Source organism: Haliotis cracherodii, unplaced genomic scaffold, assembly GCF_022045235.1.
Source record: "Haliotis cracherodii isolate W230 unplaced genomic scaffold, xgHalCrac1.p SCAF_18, whole genome shotgun sequence".
Taxonomy (NCBI): Eukaryota; Metazoa; Mollusca; class Gastropoda; order Lepetellida; family Haliotidae; genus Haliotis; species Haliotis cracherodii.
Genome location: NW_027266273.1, coordinates 9,609,694 through 9,630,990, shown reverse-complemented (window position 1 = coordinate 9,630,990; position 21,297 = coordinate 9,609,694). Strand labels below are relative to the sequence as shown.

The following is a 21,297-nucleotide window of genomic DNA, read 5'->3' as shown; positions in this document are numbered from 1 at the left end:
CTAAGGGCGAAAGACCAGGATGATTTCAACCTTAAGTATAAAGAACTTACATCTGTCTGGACTCAAATTGTTAAACAATACTTTGATCAAATATGAAAGAGGATATTTTCAACAGCGCTGCTAAATTCGTCCTGACTTCGCTAGGCATAACTTCAAGTAACGGTATCACAAACAACAGTTCCAAATCCCTTAACTCCCTCCTAAAAAAAATATTTGAGTTTAAAGAACACAGACACGATCAAGTACTGTTAGCCCTCTTCCATCTACAAAACTATTTCTACCTCGAAATCCAACGTGGTCAGGCGGGTATAGGCGACCTCCAATTGAAATCTAACCTGTTAGCTTATGCACGGGAACCTTCAGATATAATTGTACCACAAGCTGCTATGCAGCCCGACAAGATCATAGAAGCAATCAAAACCTCCGGTGGCATTAACAGACCTAACCAGGATAAGCACCATGGTCTCACAACTCGACAGCTACCTCTGAAGGTGCAGCCAAGCAACAGTCCACCCAGGCACACCGACTATCACAAATACACTTAGCCCGGACCTGGTACCAGTCTGGTGGTGTAACTCATGTACCAGACAGGGCATGTTTTGTGGTAGATGGGAGCAAAGGTAATCCATATGCTGTTCGGCTGTATCCAAAAGAGTCCTGTCAGTGCCCATCAATGACAGTTTGTTACCATATCATGGCTGCAAAAGTATCAATAGGTCAGCAAATAGATCAGGAAAAAAATAAAATTAATCTAACAATTTAAAAATGAAGAATAGCCACGCGCGTCAGGATAAGAAATCTGGTAGGAAGACTCCGCGTAAATTAGATGTAGACCAGTGTGACGTAGAGCCGGCCCAAGACTCGCAAGCTTCAGCAAACAGTCCACCTTCCTTTCCCATTTACTAAACTGCCTTCAATAGTGAAAATGTCAACGTCAACCAAAAGTCCGATCTTTTCATCGCGTCGAAGCACAGCAAAAAAAATGCAGTTTCCGGTATCCGGATACCTGCCGGATACCTGCCGGATACCACCGGACACTTACCCAAAACGCGTCCGGGTATCCGATGGCAGATACCTTGCCGGATACCAGATCCGTGGTATCCGGCATGGACACCTCACCTGAAAGTATGTCACCTAGAATCCGGGTATCCGGCACCGGATACCTCACCTTATACCTCAATCGGGGTGTCCAGGGATCCGGCACCGGATACCTCATTCTGAGTTTCCAAAAACATGTCACAATTTGGGGGGTGCATTTTGTTCAATTAAGTGTGAGACACCTAAAAATATATTGGAAACTAACCATGAAAATTGAACATTGCTGAAGGTATCCAGATGCAATTTTTCGAGATGTCTTTCTCCTACTAAATAATGTTAGCCTGTGCATAGCAGATAGCTGTAGTAATATTCTGTGTTATTTTGGTTGTAAATATCCCCTTAAAGTTGAGATCTATGGGCAGGTACTTTTGGTGAAAACATTTTTCAAATTCATATATATTTCATTTTAGATGTTCAGCGTATTAAATGAAAAGCATTCAGTCCCGGTATGATGGTATCCTTACATTTCATCTTCATATTCCCAGTTTGTTCTAGCCTAGTGGTTGAGGCGTTCGATTCACCACATCGGTACATTGCTTGGTATCACCCATCATGATATTGTTGGAATTTTGCTCATAAAGTGACATAACACTCACTCTGACAAAACAAATGAAAGTCATTGGCTATGTGCTCACTTGGGCCTTTGTTCCTGGTGAGATTAAAAGATTATTTTGGAACTGTATCAGTACTTGTTACATCTTGACAGACGAGTTTCATTGAAGTTTGAAACAGAATATCATTAACCCAGATGGGTGCATCCACAGAAAACACCTAATAAAGTACTGGTACATAAAAATATCAATGTAATTTTTCTACTGACATGGAACTAAAAACTTCATTCAGTGAGCTGTATTAATTGTAGGAAAACATTCAGGGCATGAGTATATTTGATATATGTTAGCACCTATGTTATGAATGATCAATATCATGTTTCTTTAAAGAATCAAAACAAAAAATATTGTTAAGATAACAAATCATATTTATTGATTTTATGACATTTCATTGGTTCAGTAACCAAAGGTGTTTGCAAGAACATTCAAAAACAGAAACAGATGCTTCAATGCAATTTTCTAAATAAACAAATCAGTCAAATCTCAGAAGAATTTCAAGGGAGAAGAATATCTAAAGTCAATTATGTTTGTGCAGTAAACCACAAAAGTCATTCAGATTTGTATAGTCAGCATCAGTGTACACCACATAAACATAGTCTCACTGCTGTGGTATTAATTCCTTTAGACTTGATTAATGTCGTAATTAAACAACCTACAGAATCACACTGATGTGGCATTATTCATTCAGAATCATCACTTTCTGAGGTGAACCTGCTATTTGTTCTAGGGAGGATTATTCATCACCCTGAGAGTCCTTTGTATGACTTGTCTGATCTGGTGTCATTGTGAAATCCAGGTGCTTGAAACAATTTATAACATCTTTAAAATCTTGTTATTAAAAATATAAGAAACACACATATATTGACAAAGGGTAAAAAGTTGGTTTCTCAATGAGTAAGGTAATGACAGTTTATCAAGCAACTGTTAACCAAACCATGTTAACCAATGTAAAAAAGCCATAGCAAACAGTAAATTTTACAGAAAATACAAAATTGTAATTGATCTTCTGAAAACAATTCCTGTAGTGCCATAAGGCAGGCTCACCTGAATTTTTCTCAAATGTTTGCATTACATCAAAACATGAGGAAAGGTAAAGAAGGCAATGCAAATTGCATAAAATAGGTTCTTATACATAAAAACATAACTACCGTATTTGATGTAATAAGCGCCTCGCTTTAATAAGCGCCCACGGGAATATTTGCTAATATATTGGCTAGTGAACAATCCCAATTAGCACCCTTTCCAATTGATCAATGTATACAAGACTTATTTATTTGCATATAATACACACTCGTGTGTGATATGCACCCTTAATTATGGGGAATTTCATTCTGGAAAAATATATTTGTCGTACATTGACATTTCAGGCTGCCAGCATAAACTACGAAATTTTGAGAGCGCCCTGGGCGCTTATTACGTCGAATACGGTATTCATAATTATCAAAACTTTCAATCACACAAGTCATGTAAGTGATCTCAAAATATTATATAATGAGTGTGCAAGTTCGTATAGTTCCACACAGCTTTTAGCAATATTCCAGCAATATATCTGCGGGGACACCAGAAATGGGCTTTTCACACAGTTCCCATGTGGGGAACAGAACCCAGTGCTTCGGAGAACGCATTACCCACTAGGCTACCAAATACAAATATCATCTCAAATATTTCATACAACAGATATTTTCACCAAATATCAAGTCACTATACAACTGATTGAATTACTATACATATACTATACATATCGATAAGCATGACATTTCTTTAAAGCTTGATGTACAAAGTAGACATTGAAAAGAGATTGTATTTGACAAACACAAGTACTTTTGTATACAATTCCATATTTTCTTGAAATGCCTGACAGCGGAAAAAATGGATCCGTCTGCAACAGCTGGTGATTTATGTAATACACACGTTCTGTTCTACCTGGAGATACCGAGGAGATTGCGACTTTGTAGTAAGATACCCTTGGTATCTGTCAGCAATATGTTTTAACTTATTATCAATCTTAAACAAATTAATTTACGTCAGAAAACGGTAGTTCAAGCAATGTTATCTAACAATGGGATAGACCCGCTAAGATCCGGGGTAGAATAGGTATTCATCAACCCATTCTTGCCGAAAAACGCGACTCTGCTTGTGGTAAAAGCTACTAACGGGATCGGGTGGTCCGGCTCGCTGACTTGGTTGATGCATGTCATCGCATCACAGTTGCGTGGATCGTACTCATGAGGCCAATCACTGAATTGTCTGGTCCAGACTCGATTATATACAGACAGCCGTCATATAGCTGGAATATTGCTGTGTTCGGCGTTAAACAACAAACAAATAACAATGGGATCATGACTGAATCTAGTGTTGTAAATAAAATTATAGAAAATATATCATGTAGGGCCTTAAATCGGTATGCTTTTGAAGGACATTTATAATTACATTAATCTCATACTACCGCTAATTTGAAAAAAACCCTTTTGCTCCTAAATATGTGGTTGTGTTTCAATTATTACAAAAAGTGTCCATGTTTATTGGGACTGAGGGCTTTTTCTTGGTGTTCGATGTCGATGTCGATGTCATAACGGGTCATAATCAGCCATATCCTCAACGAAATCTGATAATAATTTTAACTAAATGTGTAATTTGTTTCACAATCAATAGCTTCATCTATTTTGCCATGATTTGGAATTAACAAAAAAAAATATTCTTGCTGAATCTTTAGGAAAGCAGACGATCCTTTAATCAAGTTCGACTGAATATTGTTTTCTCTGCTTTTAATAGTGCAGTAATTCACTTTTATAATCACCTAAATCTATAATTTGCAAGTAATGAGTTGAGCTCATCATCACTTTATCCAACTTCGAAATCAGATGTGTAATTACCTACAGCCAAATCGCCGTACTCCATCGTCGTGTCGGTAGACTGTGTCGTCATGTTGGTGGGCAAACGAAAATAGTGCATTACCGTAAAATATATATTTGCGCAGCCGCTCATCAGAGACCCGTATAACGTGATTGTATATCTCTGATTGACTTCATTAACAAATCAGAATCAAGTATTAACTCAAGTCATGTTTAGTTTATTGGTTCACGAATAACGTTTTGATTTCATTTCCAACAAATAGTTCAGAAGCAGTTGCGCTTTCATGACATTTACACCCATACCAAAATGAGCCCCGTCCGAGCTCGACACATCCGATGTTAAATTATAAGTGTCAAAAATGGGTACATGATACTTTCCCAAAGCCTCAGACATACGTTTGTTGAAGGCTGCTACGCGACTATTACTTTGTGTTGTCATCTTTGGAGATTTCAGGATACCAAATTTGTGATTGGAAAACCAGATCATCTTTGGCCATGAAGCTTTGCTCTTTCTCATCATGTCAATAACGGGATACATATATTCATTAAACACGCTTGCAAATTTAAAATGATCGTGGATCCCAATACCAACTAGAACCATTGTTTTCTTTTTATGGAGAAATGAACGAAAAGCCTTATGGAATTGTGTCGCCACCAAGGCTCGATTGTATTCCAACATTTTGACAGTCACACTCCCGCCACAGAGAGTTACTTGTCTCTTGAGCCTTTCCCTACATAGTGCATCCGAGAATCCGTACATTCCGTTGCAAAGGATGTCTGAAATAGAATCAGAATAAATATTGTTACTTGACAAACAAGGTTTATACTAATAGGTCATGTTTCGCGTTCGGGGAGACGCAGAGTGTGTTTGGTTTTAAACCGCACTTTCCTCTCATGATACGGCGGGAAGCATCAAGAATAGATTTTTACATAGCGTGTCCACGTGGGCAGTCTTTGACATGAATAGCCGACCCTGTTACTACTCGACTTTCCCACTGTCCCTGTACCGCCATCACCTGACCCTTCTGAAAGCCTGCATTTACAAACATATAACAGAAATACGACAATTTCTTGTACAAAGACGACCTTCAAATAAAACACTGTTTACTTAGAAATGATGACTTGACATTTATGCGCTTAACAAGAAAACAAGGAAATACCGAAATGGAAATACGGAGAGATTTGCATGTAGGAGTATGTTCCGTCAGTTATTGAGGTTGGCACAAAGCTATGTATAACTATGTTATGAACCATATCAACAGCAAAATTCGCTGACGACATCTCCTTCTGGACCTCTTCTACATAAAACACCCTTCATGCCAAATCCAACACCCTAACTACAGCTTGATAAATGATCCAACCACACACCAAAAAGAAGCAATATGTTAAGAAGTAATTTCGACCTACACGTAACTTGGGCACCACACAGTTCTAACTTGGTCAATTCCTGTCAACATGACATAAATCGTGAGGGATACATGTATCAGCGCACCGACTGGGGTGCGGACAAACAAACACTGCTAAACACATACAAAACCCGTATACAGACCAAACTGGACTACGCCGCTCCATTCCGCCACACCCTATCTGCTAAAAACTCTAATAACTCATGTCAATCCAATACAAAGCCCTTGAAATAGCCCTGTGTACAAGAACTAGTACCTCCCTTAATAACATTCTCCTACAATCAGCCATAAATAACATCAATCCCCCTCAGGGGAAACCAAATAAGCCTCAACTACCAAACTCAAATCAAAACCCAACATATAAACTAATCAAACAAATATACCAAAACACAAGAACAAATATCGCTGCAATGAAATTGCATCACAATGCTTTGCAGGACATTGTCATTGGTTACCATGACGTCACAATCAAATGACATCACTAATGGCTCTGCTACTGAAGCTGTTAGCAGTACTTTTAACACTTAAGACACTGCTTATTTCTTTCTACAAACTGAAATGACAGAATGATGTTCGATGATAAATAAAATCTCACCCTCGTGTCTTTTGATATCAACTATATCAACACTCGTTGATAAAAGTGGAAAAAAATCCTCGGCAAGTTTTCCCACTTTTATCAACTCGTGTTGATATACTTGATATCAAAAGACACTCGGGTGAGATTCTCTATACATTAGCAGCAGTCGCAGCATTATTCAGCCTTGACAACGACATATACCGAAACGTCGCCTTTACAGTAAAAATAAAGAAATTGTTATCCATGTCCACTTTGCCATCCGTCAACTTCTAAGAAATGCATATGAAACAATTTAAAATAATAATGCTTCAGATTGTTGAAAAATAAAGATTGAGGCTGCCATGAATATTGCTGTGTTTCTTTTGTAACATACTAAGACCCATATAAAATACATCTAGTCTCCATACAAAACCGCCGTGATATTGCTGGAATAATTGCTAAAGTCGGCGTAAAATCAAACTCACTCACGCCATACAAAACTCCCGGCATCCCACCTCACCAGACCCGTGAAGATCCCGGGGTAGATTAGGTCTTCAGCAACCCATGCTTGCCGTAAAATGGTGACTCTGCTTGTCGTAAAAGGCGACTAACGGGATCGGGTGGTCAGGCTCGCTGACTTGGTTGATGCATGTCATCGATCCCAATCCATCCCACTGGATTGTCTGGTCCAGACTCGATTATTTACACAGACTGCCGTCATATAGCTGTAATATTGCTGAGTGCGGCGTAAAACATCAATCCAACCAACCAACCAACCCACCACACCAAGCCCACAAAGAATGTCAAGTCCCCCGTCCCTCGCCACTTGCAACATATATTTTCAGTATGGCAAGTATATACATACCTTTTGGTTTACCAGCAATGAAGGCACCATTAATATCATAGTTGGTCATCAACAACAGCAGCGCTGTGTACACGTGGCGCACAAAAGAATTTCCTACAAAGGCTATTGTTAGCCCCTCCAGTAGAACACATGCCTGCTGAGCTGTGAAGTTCTTCACCTGACATCGGGAGTCTTCGGGCTCCCACGTAGAGTACTCTGCATGAATCTCAGTACGAAGATCGTAACAGTTCGGACATTTACAGTCATCCGGGGTCTTGTTGATGCACGTATCGCCATAGCAACATGGCGTAGGACCTGCCGGGTTACACAGCGCACGTATGTAGTAAACGTTTTCATATGCCACGTTCCCACATTTTCCGTCGCTTCTCTGCATTGGCTTTGGGGTACGATGCCGGGCTGACTTGAGAAATGAGCCTATGTCTACTTTCTCTTGTGCTGTCAGAATGCGAGGCCTCCATCTCCCTCTCATCATCCCTGTCTTCACATCCGGGCACCGAGGACTCTCAGCTGACACACCAGGGTACTTTGCTGGGGGAATGAAGTCATTTGTGTCCATTCGAGTCCAGTAGTTTGAATCAGCATACTCCTTTACAGTCCAAATCATGAGGACTAGGACTATAACTGTGATATGCCCTTTGTAGGTTCCCTTCATTCTGCTGAAAAAGAAGCAGGACTACAGAAAGGACGACTTGCTACAGGTTAACTGCTGATTTGATATTTTTAGTTACTGTATGTTTGTTTATATTTTTCTTGTCGCATTATTCATAGCGACTGTAGTAAAAAGGGCAAACCAGTAGTTTATAGTATGATATTTTAAGAATATCCTTCGCAGTTACCAATAGATCTCCAGAGGTTCCAGATGGTGTTCGTGAACTGTGTCTCTCCAATGAAAGGTATGTTTTCTATTTCAATTTCGATTATGAATAATAACGTAGTAGCGATTCATTTGGAGCACGCTATAGTTCACGATGTCGGTTGGTGATGATTTATATAAAGTTAATTACTTTTTTTTCAGAGATCTCTGTCGAACACCATCCCCACAGTCGAACCCATCATTGCCCATGAGCAAAGAACAGCCTTGTGGGGCACCACAGTCTGGCCCGCATAAAACAAGCACAATCGCCGGACAGTGGCTGCCTCATTTACATCTTCGTTCAGGTGACAAAGACGACCTTCTATCGGGTGCTTGGCTAAGCTCTCGTCACATGGAGGCTGTTAATATTCTCTTAAAGAAACAGTTTCCCAACGTCTTCGGTTTGCAATTAACAGAGCTTGTCCCAACCCGTAATAAACAGAAGCTGTGGATTATCCAATCCTCGATAAAGAAAATTCCTGAAATTCCGTCAGTTCAAATTCACCATAATGCTAGTTCCCATTGGGTTGTATCATTGCGCAGGTACGACAATTTAGACGACTCCATTTACCTCCTTGACAGTCTTCAGTGCACCCCAACCGAGAGTTTAGAAATCCAATTGGCTCACATATATGTAAATCAAGAACGAAATCTTCACGTTAGAATGCTTGATATAATGCGCCAGAACAATGGCAGTGATTGTGGTGTGTTCGCAATAGCTAATGCAGTTGAATTCTGTTTTTCTCCAAAAATGTTACCCGTACACTTTAAAGTAGCTTGTGATATTCCTAAAATGCGGCAACATGCACAGCAATGCTTAGAAAATGGCTATTTCACCCGATTTCCAAAGGCGCCATACAATCTCCCCACGAGACGACGACTGCCAAGGTAAGTTTTCAAAAGTCGGCATTGTGACAATACTTTATAAGTGACCACAGGTCGCCAGGTTTAAAGCTACTACATATAGACGTAAAAACAGTACAATTATAAATATAAAAGAAAATTCCATCCACTTTCAGGTCTATTCATATACAGTTGTACTGTAACTGCAGTCTTCCAGCAGCGTTCGACACAAACATCATCAAATGTTCTGTGTGCCGCGAGGGGTTCCACTACCGTTGTGTTGGACATGTTCAGATGGCGGTAGAATGGGTGTGTTCGCTTTGCAAGCGGTAAGTACTTTCTAAATGTTCCTGTCATTGATATGACATGGACAGGTGCAACTGAAAGTCAGCAACCCGCGATGGTACCAAAACAACAACCAAATTATTTGCCAGTTGTCTTGTAAACAAAAGATAGAAATATTGTCACTGTTCTTTTATTAATCTTTCCGTGCTTTTCATTCCAAATTTCATGTTTTTCCGGCACATTCTACTAAACAATAAATGGATACCACGGGTCAATGCCAAAACTGACTATAGAATTGAGTCACAGTTAGAGCATCCATAACATGGGCCCTTGTCACAATCATATCTCATCGATCGGTTCGAGTCAGAGGAATGCTTATGATCAAAACAACGCCAGAGAAATTTACTGGATCAAATATAAATATGCGTCTCCTCAGTGTGGTAACTTATTTGCTAACCTATGTATTCAAAGCTTGAGACATGTCGTGTGTACCGGTTTATAAGTGATTGTATTGATGATAGGCTCCATTCCAAATGTCATATCTGAGTATGAAGTATTATTCATTATGTCACATGTAATAATGTTCTTAATGTTTTCCCAGGACTCAGCAAATCAAATTTTACAACTTCACAGCGCCATTTCCGGATTTTCTTGGCACTTAATCTGTACACCTGGATAGTCCGTATATTTAGTTTTTGATCTGTAATTCCTTTTTTTGTATGAACTGATACCAATAACTGGTTTACGTTTTGCACATCAATTAGTGACATCTTACAGTAATATATTACTATATACTCCCTAACAGTAGCAGCTTTGTTACCTAGTCTTTCGGATGAGACGTAAAACCGAGGTCCAAGACCGCTGTTAGCTCCAGAGCCTACATCCTATTGACGCTACTCTCGTCCTTTGATTACAGCGAGTTTCATGTAATTCTCTAATAACTGGAAGAAAGAAAGATTATTGGTAGGAGAAATAAATCGTACCATAATTCGGGTGTAAAGAAGGGTCATGGGACAACGCACCAACACTTTCTTATATTTGTAACTGTTCACTGACTACTTGTAAAATACTAACATTCGATGAATAGCAAATTGATATTAGTTTATGCTTTTCTGGAACATGCAAATTGTAATTAGTCCGATACCTTATTTTGTCATGGGAGAACTGTATCAAATGGTACCCTAGTAAGAACTTTTCTTCAGGCTCTGGGGCTTGCAGTATTACACTTTTTGGGCCAGCATTCCTTGTGCCTCCTCGTGGCCTGACCTGGTAACTATTCCGTCATGTACTTCAGGTCGAATAAAATGTGTATATGATCCTTAAAGAAATCACGACGGAATAGGCAAAAGCAAGGGATTTGCCGACCAAACACATACCATGAAAAAGGGACAAGTACGTGTGACAGATTTTCTTGAGAAAAAACAGTAAAAGAGCCAGACTTTAACGGACCAGTTTTCTTTAAACGCGAAATATCGTGACACGATACATCTGTGTGTTTAAAGTTGATTTTGACAGCCCGGGCCAAGTATGACCGAACATTTCTGACTTGGATTTTCTTAAGAAAATAAGTAAACAGGACTCACTTTAACGGCGCAGATTTCTTTAAATGCGATACACCTGGACATTATAAAGTGGTGTATAGGTAGATAGAACACTAATCTATAGATGTAAACACATTTGAAGATACATCTGTGTGTTTAAAGTTGGTTTTGACCGCCCGGGCCAAGTGGGACCCAACACAAGCCAAACACTTCTGATAGAGACTATGTTGAGAATGTAGAGGGAAAAGGGCTTCACTTTGAGCACATTGTTTTCTTTAATTACAGCCATCTGTGACATTATAAAGTGGTATTTAGGTAGATATAACACTAATCTATAGATGTGAATCCATTTGATAGATACATCTGTGAGGTTTAAGTTGATTTTGACAGCCCGGGCCAAGTATGACTGAACATTTCTGACTTGGATTTTCTTAAGAAAATAAGTAAAAATGCCTCACTTTAACGGCGCAGATTCCTTTAAATGCGACACACCTGGACATTATAAAGTGGTGTATAGGTAGATAGAACACTAATCTATAGATGTAAACACATTTGAAGATAAATCTATGTGTTTAATGTTGCTTTTGACCGCCCGGGGCAAGTGGGACCCAACACAAGCCAAACAATTCTGATAGAGAGAATGTAGAGGGAAAAGGGCTCCACTTTTGAGCACCGTGTTTGCTACTGCAATATGAAACACTAAAGTGTTATTTAGGTAGGTATAATATTAGTCTATAGATGTAAAGTATGTGATGTCATTTTAGAAGCGATTTGACAGTTATTAACACGTGTCGTGTCAGTCCTATGACATTCGCGAATATCCACTTGCAGAATACATCCTGTGTTGTTTTTACATGAAGTATTTAAGGTTAATTAGGGATGCCAAACACGTTAATTAATGAAAGAAGAGTAATCAAAACACTGTCATTTCGAATTCCTGCCCAGGACATCACGCCCCTGCACGCTAAGGTCGGTGAGAAACCTTCTCATCAAAGTAAAGACACAGTCAGGACACTGACTTTTCCGGATGGACTCTCGGTATGTAGCTATAATTATCAGTTTATTACATTGCTGAAGATGCATTTTAATTCAAACTCAATTAAATGAGCAAAACTATACGTTTCTGGGCAACTGAGATCTGTCTAGATATGCACGTTTCGTTTTATTATTCTGCAATCCATTTTTAGTATTACCCGCTGGCCCGGCCCGGCCCGACTTTTCTTGGCCCGACTTTTAGGCGGTCCCCGCACGTGACGAGCTCGGTGGCGCGGGCATTTCCCGCCCATTTGAAAGCCATATTCAACAGGTGAGGACACGTGTTTCAGTGTGAGACAGAAATAGACGTAATACGAGGGAGAAGTGCACTTTACCGGGCGCACTTTTTCAGATCCAATTAGCGTAGGTTGGATCGTGAAGCGAGGGTCACCGGACCTATCAGTGTATCTGCATTTCCTACGATTCTCTCAGAAGCATCAATTTCACTGAATCCATCCGAATCATCACTTTCTTTTGCACAATCGGCTACATTCTCTGGCTCGCAGTCATTCAAGAAGTTTTTGACTATACTGTTTGCAACCTTTTCCATTTTGGTACACCAAGTTTCATAAAAAACAACGCCCGAATTTTTGTACAGTTCACTATTCGTAAGTAACCAGTGTAATGCTGCAAGATCATGGTTTGGGAGAACGTTCTCTGTAACCTCAACTTTCTTGTATGCACGTTTTCTTTTCAGTTATAATCCAACAGTGGTTTCCTAAAATGTGCGTGGCAACTGTAGGCTGTATGTCTACAGGAACATTCATGGATGCTGAGCTGTCCGCCTCTTGGAAGTTCACATATTGCATGTTGGTTTTGGTGGGAATGAAACTTTATTCGCCTTTGCAAGACAAGGCATATTGTTGTTCCTCAAATTTGTATCACAGGTCTTACAAACCCATTCCTTGCCGTTTCGAGAGATATAACCAGTTACACATTTCTGAACTAGTGAATGATTATGGGATACATTTAAAAGTTCAACAACAGAGTGCCGGAACCATGCTTGATGACACGAAGTGCACACATATACAGGACCATCTGCAACGACTTTCAAAAACTTCTGCTTGACACTTAGCATTGTTGAACCTTTCAGGCTTTTTTCATGATTGTTTACTTGCGTATCTTTCCTCTTTTGGCTTTTAATGTTCTATTTCTCTTTCTATCCTTAATCAAATTTTACTGGTTCCGTATGTACGCCTGCTTTGCAGTTCGTTCAATTTCTGTGAAGGAATCTGACTTTCGGGCTTTTCGTTCACATAACAATTCAGATTGTTTCTCTTTCTGTCTATTTTCAGGTACACTTCTACTTATTGCTTTCCTCTGTCTATCTGAAATTTGTCCTTTCTATTTTATATCTGGTTTCAATCGAGTGAGTGAGTGAGTTGGGTTTAACGCCACTTTTAACAGTATTCCAGTTATATCGCGGCGTGTCAGCTTAATGTGGGAGGAAAGCCCGAAGTGATGCAGCTCTCAGACGTTTACCACTTCAGTGAAACCCACGAGCACGGGTATGGTGCTGACAAACCTAGAAACATAATTGGAACGAATCGGGATTCGAACCCACAATGATAGGTTTCTGGCGTGCCCAAGGGACGCAACTAGGCATTGCGAATCGCGCCGCCTTAGACGACTGGGCCACCCGTGCCCCCTGGTTTCAATCGAGATTTGGCCTTAATACGAGCTTTACGTTTTTTATTTCAGGAAAACTTCTTTTGACCTCTTTCCTCTGTCTACCTGATGTTTGTTCTTTTTGTCTATTTTGTGGCACACGCCTTTCAATCTCTTTCCTGTGTCTATCTGATGTTTGTTCTTTTTGTCTAATTTGTGGCACATGTCTTTCAATCTCTTTCCTGTGTCTATCTGATGTTTGTTCTTTTTTCTATTTTGTGGTACACGTCTTTCAATCACTTTCCTCTGTCTATCTGATGTTTCTTCTTTCTGTTTTATTTCTGGTTTTGATTGAGATTTGGTCTTAATACAGGCTTCACGTTCCTTGATTTCTGGTAAACGTCTTTTGATCTCTTTCCTCTGTCTGTCTGTCTGAAACTTGTTCTTTTTGCCTATATTGTGGTACACGTCTTCCAATCTCTTTCCTCTGTCTATCTGATGTTTGTTCTTTCTGTTTAAATTCTGGTTTTGATCGAGATTTGGCCTTAATACAGGCTTCACGTTTCTTGATTTCTGAACAATTCCTTCTGATATCTTTCCTCCGTCTACCGGTCACTTGTTCTTGCTCTCTGATTTGTGATATGCTTCTTCTGGTTTCTTGTCTGTTTCTATCATATAATTTCTCATTTATCTTGTATACCTCATTTGTTTGTTGCTTTTTTTTTTATTCCTTTAGGTTATGTTCCTGGCCTGTCTTTATTTGCCTTTCTATTTTCTATCCACAGTTGCTTCATTGCATAGCTTCTGTTTCTTGGAACACATTTCATTTTGAGATTCAAAGTATTTCCCAATGTTATAAAGTGTTGTGGTACTATTGTCACCTGTAGGAGTTTTGCTTTCGTCATCTATTTTGAGAGACTGGCGGATTGTAGCTTGAGTAGCAATAACAACAGATTGTACTTCAAAATGAGTGTAGAGAGACATCCCCAGATTGCCATAGAAAGATTCCATATAAGATATCAGATCTTCGACTGTTGAAAACGATGCAAACAATGTACATCCATTGCTGTTGGACATCATAATAGGGCCATGAGCATGTGAATAAAAAACAAGTACTTGTGTCCTCTTCTTATTGCTGAGCAAATTCCACCTGCCATGACCAAGGCAAATTCACAAAGTCACAGTTACAGATGATGTGAGGGTGTAACCAAAAGGAGAGTGTTTCCTACATACATATTAAGCTTGTCAATAGTGCATGAAAGAGAATCAAGTGTAACAACAGATGGCAATTCAGAAATTTCTAGCAAGTATGACTTGAACATTTTGGGGATTTCAGTTCCTGAATAACGCTTTTATAATGGTTATCACCTCTTATCAACATTTCATCCAACATGTACGGTGTGTATTGAATGTCAATCACTTTTGAAAATAGCAGAACCATCACAGCATTATATGTGCACTGTCTACCTCAAGACTCTGAACACAATCTGTTGTCTGATTCCCATCGTTTTTTCAGGAATTTATCTTGGAGGTAGCATGCTTGCATTCAATACTGGAATTTTAAAAGTATTGTGTGTAGCTTTTTCTTTTGAACCCTTGGCAGACGTTTTGTTTCATTTAGTGTATCATGCTGGCTTGTACTTCTTACATCAGTTCTTTTTTGTAGTTAGGGCAGATATTTCACTTGAAGTTTGGGCAGCATGTGTGTTCATGCTTTGGGCAGATTTGTTTTGCTCATGTTTGCTTTGTTCATATGTTTTTTTCTCAAACGTTTTTTCTCACAGATTCTTTTTCACAGATTTCTTTTTAACATATTTTTTATCACAGATTTTGGCACAGATTCATTTTGACTCTTTACTTGAGCTTCTTTTTGAGTTTTTACTTGACCTTCATTTTGAGTTTTTACAGTTGGAGCTCTGTGAGTTCGTTAGGGATGACAGGTGACACCATGAGTTCTTTGGGGATCTTAGTGGGTAGTTTTACTTAGGATACCAGCCTCACTGAGTTCGTTGGGGATCACAGCGAGTAGTTTTAGGGAGGATACCAGCCTCAGTCCGTCTCTTCTTGTGGACTCCACACATCGCCTAGGACATCTTCCACTTCTTACTTCTCGGCATCTCCAAATGCATCAAATACAAAACCTTGATAATCAATTTGCAAAAAAATCAAATAAAAGAACTGATACATTAATCAGTTTCAAATTGTTAATTGTCATTTTTTTCATTCTACTGTGACATTAAAGAGTAATCCTCAATTTTGAACTAGCTTTGTAATTCTGAGATGTGGCTTTCAGAAAAGCTTTTTAGCCGAAGAGTAAGACTTATGGTGAACATGTCAGCTCCAAGCATGAAATAATAAAAAATGATCCAAAAACAAAGATCTCGAAACTAGATTGATACAAATAAAAAATTATAACCTGTAGTACCAAGCAGATAAGTCAAAACTCCGGGGGATCTCCGGACATGATTGAAACAACTGTATTTAAAAACTAGATATAAATCAAAGCTTCCGATAACCCCTGCTTCTCGCATATTTACAAAGTTTCAAGCCCATTATGTATCAGTGGCCGAGATGTGCTGCAGAAACCCATATTTAACTTGTATTTTTATTACTTGAGGACACTAAAATTGACTTCAATGTGACCGCATTTTAGGATGTGACACACTGCCTTCCTGTCATGTACCTATTAACAAAGTTTGATGCCCAAGCATGAAACAGCAGCCGACATATGCTCTGGTAGCCATTAGTACTAGTAGTCAAAGTCGAATCTAGGTCACATGGACCTCATTTTAGGATACGCCTCACCGCCTTCCAATGATATTCTGTACCTATCTGCAAAGTCTGATGACCATTTGTGAAACGATGACAGATATTGATATACTGAACCGCAAAGGAAACGTCACCATGGATAGATATATGAGAAACCTCATTTGTCCAAACACTGTAAACATACTTTGAGACATATTAAAAAGATGAAACTTGGCAAAACTGATCATCAAGGTTGAAATTAAAGTGTCAAATGTTCTTAAAGTGAAACACAACACTTGTCTCCGAGAAAGTGGCATCACAAGTCAGTATCTCGTGTGTCCGCCATGTGCACTGATGACAGTCGTGCAACGTCGATACATGAAATGGATGAGGCGGTTGATGAAGGCATGAGCCCACAGAGGAACGCCTGACGCAGTTCAGCTGCAGTTGTCGGCCTTGGTCGGACGTCATTCAGCCGTCTTTGAATCTCGTCCCACAGGTGCTCAATGGAATTTAAATCGGGACTGAGGGTAGGCCATTCTGATGGAGGAAGTCTCTTGTTGCTCTCGCAGTGTGGGTACGGGCGTAATCATGCTGAAACTCGTGGTTGTGGCGACGGGCCAAATGAGGTATGGCGTGTAGTCTCAAGACTTTATCAATGTACCGAGCTGCTGTGACACCATTGCCTCTCCCTGAACCGATGTTCTGACCACAGAGCCACCCCACACCATGATGCTCGGACCATCACATGAGTCTCTCTCAACAACAAAAGCATCCGAATAACGTTCCCCATGGCGTCGCCAGTCTCCCTTTCCCCCTCCCCCTCCCTCTCTCTCTCTGAAATCTGCTGTTAAGATACAGTAACGTCTCTCGTCTGAGAAGAGGACTCTTCTCCGCTACTGGTGGCGCGAATGCTGGTGCTTGGTTGCATACTGAAGACTGTCCCGGCGATGACGTGGTGTCAGAATGGGTCCTCGTTGTGGCCCGTGACAGTGTCTGCTCGTCAATCGTCGACGCACGGTGTCCGCACTAATGTGGTGTGTCCCCATGGTCCGTCGAGCAGTTTCCGCAGCAGTAACAAAGCGATCTTGAAGATGACGATCCTGACGACCCTGACTTCGGGTGGTGACCCTTGGACTTCCACTGCGTGGTCGGTCATCTGTATTGCTGGTGGTCTGGTACCGTTGCTGAAGCCTGTATATGGTCCTTACGTGGACTGGAATTGCATTGGTTACTTGCCGGGCGGTTTGTCCAGCTTGCAATCGTCCAAGAGCTTGGTGTCGCTGATTTCTTGTCAATCTTGGTACGTGGTAGCAATTCAATAACGAATGAATGTTATCCGATCTGGATGGATTTTTATAGGGCAAGAAATGGGGGAACGCATGTGCATTTCAATTTGCACGGAACTTACGTGCATCGGGTTACCATGGCCGTTTCCGTGATGCATTTGGGCGATCGGTTTTATTGTTATCTGCTTAGTTTATTTATCATCAAATTTCATTTTTCCGGACAAGGTAATGTTTAATTTTAGAAACTTTGACAAACATTACCCAGATATTTAAATGACAACTTTTCATGCAATGTTACTTTGGGTGATGTTTCTTTTGCGGTTCAGTATATTATTTTCTTTATTGTGTACTTTTATCATAAGTTATAACCTAGACCATTTTTTAATGGTAGACATCGGGTCTAGTTTTACAACAGTTTGCATGATCGTCATTTTCTTACAGACCACTTGAGCCAATAGTAAACGAAAGCTTCTATCAGCTTTATCATACTGACAATTATAAATTTAAATCATAACTAGACTTGTAAGCCACAGACATACCAATAGCCCGCACGAGACCATTGACGTTAATGTATAACTAGGAATGTAAGCCACAAACATACTAAGAGCCCAGCTTGACCATTAATGTTAACGTCTCGGGCAATCAGAGCCCATAGCTGCCACCTTGAATGGCGAACTTTAACAGTCTGTCTTTTAATATAAAGTATAACAACTCAATTTTCAAAAACATTTTATTATAACCCTGGCACTCAGCTTGTGAACAAATGGCAATATAACAATATTCAGGTCATGGGTGGAAATGCATGAAAGACACCGCTATTTTGGCAGCATGGGCAACGATTAACTCTTTCAACACAAGCCAACCAGAAGATTACTGCTGTGACACGAAGTTCCCTGAGACTTTTGTGTGAAAGATAAAGTCAACATTTATCAAGGAAATTATCTGCTTGTATAACATCTTTGCTACTACTTGTTTGGCTATACACTATTTGAAAGGTCTACTTAATCCTATTGTTCATAAATATGAAAGCTATGTGTAGCACATTATTTAAATTATTCATTTACAACTTAATTAGTTTGTTTTAAATTAAAATAATGCAAGCTAACACATTCAAAACATCCAGATTAAGGTAGCAAAAATTTAACGATTTTCGGCAAATATAAGATTTCAGGAAATGCACTTAACTATTTCTTTTTTTATTTTCATTGTTTACATAATCGGAAATCTTTTTAAAAAGAATTACAAATAGCATCTGTCTTCACCCATTTCCCAATAATAGTGGCTGTCTGCTCACTAACATTAGGAAATACCTATTTATTTATTATTTATTATTTAGTTTAGAAATTGTGTTTTAGATCCAATGTACTGCGGCATCACCTCAGCCATCTTACCTTGATGAAACTCGAATAGCGCATGCGCGTGGCAAAATCCGGGTTACCAAAATGTTTGTTTTCGGGTCATTTCGTTAAAACATGTGTCATAGTTGTAAAATTGGTCATGTTTTCCTCAATATTTATGTAATAGTTAACTGTGGTAATAGTCTTTATTGTGTTATATTAAGTTAAATGTAAGGTGCTGTTTTCAATCAGTCTCACATGTGAAGGTCGCAGCTATCTAGAAAATTACATAACATCCTTGGAGCATGGTCAGTATTATCTATCTGTACGTGTCTCTGCCTCTATCGCAATGAGCGCTTGTCACACGTTTGCTGATACGTCCGACTCATATCAATATTTTCGGACTATTTCATCAATTATTATTCAACTTATGTGGACATCACTTGGTCAAACTTCTTAGGCAAGCCTTAATCCCTATTCTCGGCGCACGAACTCAAATTTTCTTATCAAGCTGATAATTGAACATGCAGTAAATTCGTGACCATTCAAGGTGTCTAGAGTATATATACTGGCTAGCCCCGGGGGTACCTCACTGTCGAGAAATCCCCAATTGTGTTTTGTTTATTTGATTGATTGTCATATTGTGTACGTTCTCAATCTTGAAGCTTTTGAGGACAAAAGCTCCACGACGCCCAGGGGTATTGTCATAGTTGTAAAATTGGTCATGTTTTCCTCAATATTTATGTAATAGTTAACTGTGGTAATAGTCTTTATTGTGTTATATTAAGTTAAATGTAAGGTGCTGTTTTCAATCAGTCTCACATGTGAAGGTCGCAGCTATCTAGAAAATTACATAACATCCTTGGAGCATGGTCAGTATTATCTATCTGTACGTGTCTCAGCCTCTATCGCAATGAGCGCTTGTCACACGTTTGCTGATACGTCCGACTCATATCAATATTTTCGGACTATTTCATCAATTATTATTCAACTTATGTGGACATCACTTGGTCAAACTTCTTAGGCAAGCCTTAATCCCTATTCTCGGCGCACGAACTCAAATTTTCTTATCAAGCTGATAATTGAACATGCAGTAAATTCGTGACCATTCAAGGTGTCTAGAGTATATATACTGGCTAGCCCCGGGGGTACCTCACTGTCGAGAAATCCCCAATAAAGGGGCTGGCCATAGACACTTTGTTTGGTTTCTTTGAAGGTAAGTCATGTTCACCTTACTATTTCTCTAAAGTTATAAGTTAAATTGTTTTATAATTTGTATCGTATATGGAGCAATATTACCAGCTGTAAAGGTGTTTAATCTTATGTTATTGACCGTGTATAAGTGCAAATATATTAAGTGAGTTGTATCTATTTAACGGACTTATCTGTCAAATATACGTGCGTTAGGTTTAGACAAAACTATCGTTTAAGTATTAACTCCACAGTATAGCATATATTGAATATCAAACATGTTCCGAGTCGGAAATAAGATGTTAACATTCGGGTGTCGTGGTAGCAAGCTGTGTATTTTATCTGCTTATTGATATTTTAGTGTGATTCAGTTATTTTGTATATGTGAAAATGTCGCGTAAATGCAGACGAACTATTTCACTTTGATCAGACCTTTTATATCACACGAGGTATGTACATATCTTTTAATGTAAGGATTCTATGATGAACCATACATTGCATGTATTACTTGTTCATAAACAGAATCCAGACTGTTTTAAATAATGTTTATATGAGTTATTTGATGGATCTAGCCTGGCAGAAAACGTTAATTTCTGTAGCTAATATATGATGTATTCACATCACAAATATTTATGCTAATAGCACAACTAAGCCAGAGCTAAAATCAGTAATAATATCCATGTAATCATTTAGCTAATCTGTTAGCGATGTACAAATAAGATAGGTAACTCTCTTGTACTTACATAGGGCTGAGCATAATACATTTGTAACACAGCTTCAGCAAACATGTCTACGTTACGAGCAATGCCTAAAATGTACATATATCCATATATCATACCATTCAGTAATGTGAATGGACATTTGTTAATGGGCCCGTTAACTCAGTGTATGTGGATGCTATCAGATATAGTTTGTTTGTTCCGGTAGTTTAGATGAATTATAGATATGGCCTTCAAGTATAACATATACCAGCATAAAACAATGAATGATATTTGCTCAGAAGTACAGCCAACGCATGTTGTTATTTATATTTAAATCTGCGTACATTCGATACCGATATTGGGTTTAACTAGGTTTATACGTAAATAAGACATACCTTATGGCAGTCCCATTTAGCAAGGCGTAATCATAATTCGGAGTGGCTGAAAATAAGTATCACATAAGATCATGTAAGCTTTG

The 21,297-nt window shown here is 39.1% G+C and overlaps 1 protein-coding gene across 4 annotated transcripts in view; it reads right to left on the bottom strand.

Moving 5' to 3' along the window:
- LOC139465755 (probable methyltransferase-like protein 24) overlaps positions 1-21,297 on the bottom strand; it is a 65,192-nt gene that overhangs the window by 26,275 nt on the left and 17,620 nt on the right. For 2 of the 4 annotated variants that reach the window (XM_071247614.1, XM_071247613.1), the window contains exons 2-3: positions 7,389-8,041; positions 2,106-5,338 (exon numbers count right to left, since the gene is read on the bottom strand). The exons of 1 other annotated variant lie outside the window; for it this stretch is intronic. In XM_071247614.1, coding sequence (XP_071103715.1) covers positions 4,788-5,338; positions 7,389-8,040 — 1,203 coding nt within the window. In that variant the 5' untranslated portion in view covers position 8,041 and the 3' untranslated portion in view covers positions 2,106-4,787. Of the gene's footprint in view, positions 1-2,105; positions 5,339-7,388; positions 8,045-21,297 lie in introns of those variants that run through there. One more of the 4 variants, XM_071247612.1, reaches the window with a different exon arrangement.